Below are 2152 nucleotides of genomic sequence, written 5' to 3'. Positions count from 1 at the left end.
TAAAACAAATTCAAATGAGGGTATATCAGATGTTCAAGCAGAGAGTAGGGGGTTAACGTAGCCTTCAAGACCACTTCACTTATATAGCGACGTGCATGCACGTGTGTGTGGCTTAGTGGCTGTGGCTGTTTATACAGGTTTGGACTAACACCGGTTTTAAAGTGCTGAGATGCCAGGCCGTTGTTATAGAATGAATACCCGACTCGGACACAGTATACCGACTTCCGAGCCGACCAGTCCTTGATTCAGCCCCGTTATGTCGAGCACAAGGCGGCATCAACATGTACCATGTTTTAACGTATTTTGGTATGACGCGGCTAGAGATCGAACCGTCGACCGTAAAATATTTGATATTATGACATTAGACAAATCTCGGATTGGCATCAAGTACCGACGAATCCTAAAAACTGTTTTAAGATAATTGACTTTTTGATTTAATGGTGTTCCATAATGAATAACCGTCACTGTGTGCAGCAATGTCAACAAAAAGCCTGTCAGAGATACTGCTGTTGTCTGTCCTGTAGCTGTGTTCCTTTTCTAGCGGGAGAAACGTCAGTCCCATACCCTTTGAAAGTATGCCTGTGACGAATACGTCGTCTATCCAATAGAAACGCTTGAAGCGAGATGCTGCGTAGAGAGTTCGGGCGACTTCCGGTGACATAAGGTAACCAAATCCTTTACAAAATGTCGGATATTCCTTAAAGGGGTACTCCTTCTCAGATACATGCCACTTCGTTCCCACAAGCCTAAACGGCCGCTTCCTTTCCATCACAAAGCAGTAAAATGAGCGTGTCAAATCCACATTTCTTCGGACAAATTGTGCAAGGTTATACACATTCAACATAATGTCATCGTCGATCTTCGCAATGACCTTCACCTTCGGACAGAGTGACCCCACCCATCCTAACTCCATAATATGCTTGTAGGTCAAATTATAGTACGAGTCGACAAAGTTACCTTGCACAATGTCGCCATATGTTGATGCCTCGCTTTCCAGAAGTCTTTGAACCTCGGGTGGAACCTGGCCTTGACCATGATCCTGCTGATTTAGTCTCGTAGACGTTTCATTCAAATCAAGCATTCCTTTTTCACTACTGCGATCCACGGGTTTACGAGGCAAGCCCACGAAAAATACAGTAGACAACGACACACTTCCAATATGTTTGGCCGCCCCCCATGTCTGTCTGATGAAATCTCTGGCTCTGAAATGATCGGCAGCTGTACTGACAAGGACGATGGCGTCAGGCTCATGTTTGCTGCAAATATCAGACTGAAGTTTGTACTGAAACTGATGTAGATTCAACAACACATCTGCCTCCACGTCATGGTTGTCGAACCATTTGCCGACGTCATCTATCGATGACGTATTTATGACGCCATACCGCGATATCGTGACGTCACCTTGTCGAGACGTAGTAATGTTGCTTTCACGAAGGCCTACGTTGTTACGGCTCTCAGTAGTATTCTCACTCTTCACATTGGAAGTTAATGATTTGCATTTCCAAACCATCAGTGCTGTCACACTTATGATGAATAATATTAGTCTTAACCTACGCGCACAACAACTACGACCCATTGCTGTCTTTTTTTACGAAATGAGATCTAAAGTTGAAAAAAAATTAAAGTAAAAATTACTTTCAGTTCGGTACCTGAGGAGGGCATCATGGCCTCATTTTCACCAAAGGTCGCTGTCTACACAGTTGTCCTGTCTGAGTTCATATCTTCATATTCGTTCACAAATTCCGGTCTTTTTCCTTCTCTTCAACACACAGCTGACGACAACCAACAGCCAATGTTCAGTGGCCTCTGCAAACGCCGTCTGTCGCAATCGCATTGTGCACGCTGTTTTACAATCTGTTTGTTCGTCGTAAACCTGTTGTTCAATCTCTGCTGATTCTTCGAGGGCTCATTCGTGAGCCATATGCTGCCAGCTAGACTCGAGACCGTCTCTGATTCAGAAAACAAATTGGTTGGTTGGTTGGTTTGTTGTTTAACGCCGCATACACTCAGCAATATTCCAGCTAAATGACGGCGGTCTGTAAATAATCGAGTCTGGACCAGACAATCCAGTGATTGATATCATGACGATCGATCCACGAAATGGGGATCGATGGCATGCATCAACCAAGTCAGCGAGCCTGACTACCCGATC

At 44.5% G+C, this 2152-nt stretch overlaps 1 protein-coding gene across 1 annotated transcript; it reads right to left on the bottom strand.

Moving 5' to 3' along the window:
- Window positions 1-412: 412 nt before the first annotated feature.
- Window positions 413-1665, bottom strand: LOC139457712 (beta-1,3-galactosyltransferase 5-like). The gene is given in 2 exon segments (XM_071239066.1): window positions 413-1615; window positions 1618-1665. Coding segments are annotated over 2 exon segments (1251 nt in total).
- Window positions 1666-2152: the final 487 nt, after the last annotated feature.

Source organism: Haliotis cracherodii, unplaced genomic scaffold, assembly GCF_022045235.1.
Source record: "Haliotis cracherodii isolate W230 unplaced genomic scaffold, xgHalCrac1.p SCAF_12, whole genome shotgun sequence".
Classification (NCBI taxonomy): Eukaryota; Metazoa; Mollusca; class Gastropoda; order Lepetellida; family Haliotidae; genus Haliotis; species Haliotis cracherodii.
The sequence above is the reverse complement of the archived record's forward strand: the minus strand, read 5'-3'. Positions and strand labels throughout refer to the sequence as shown.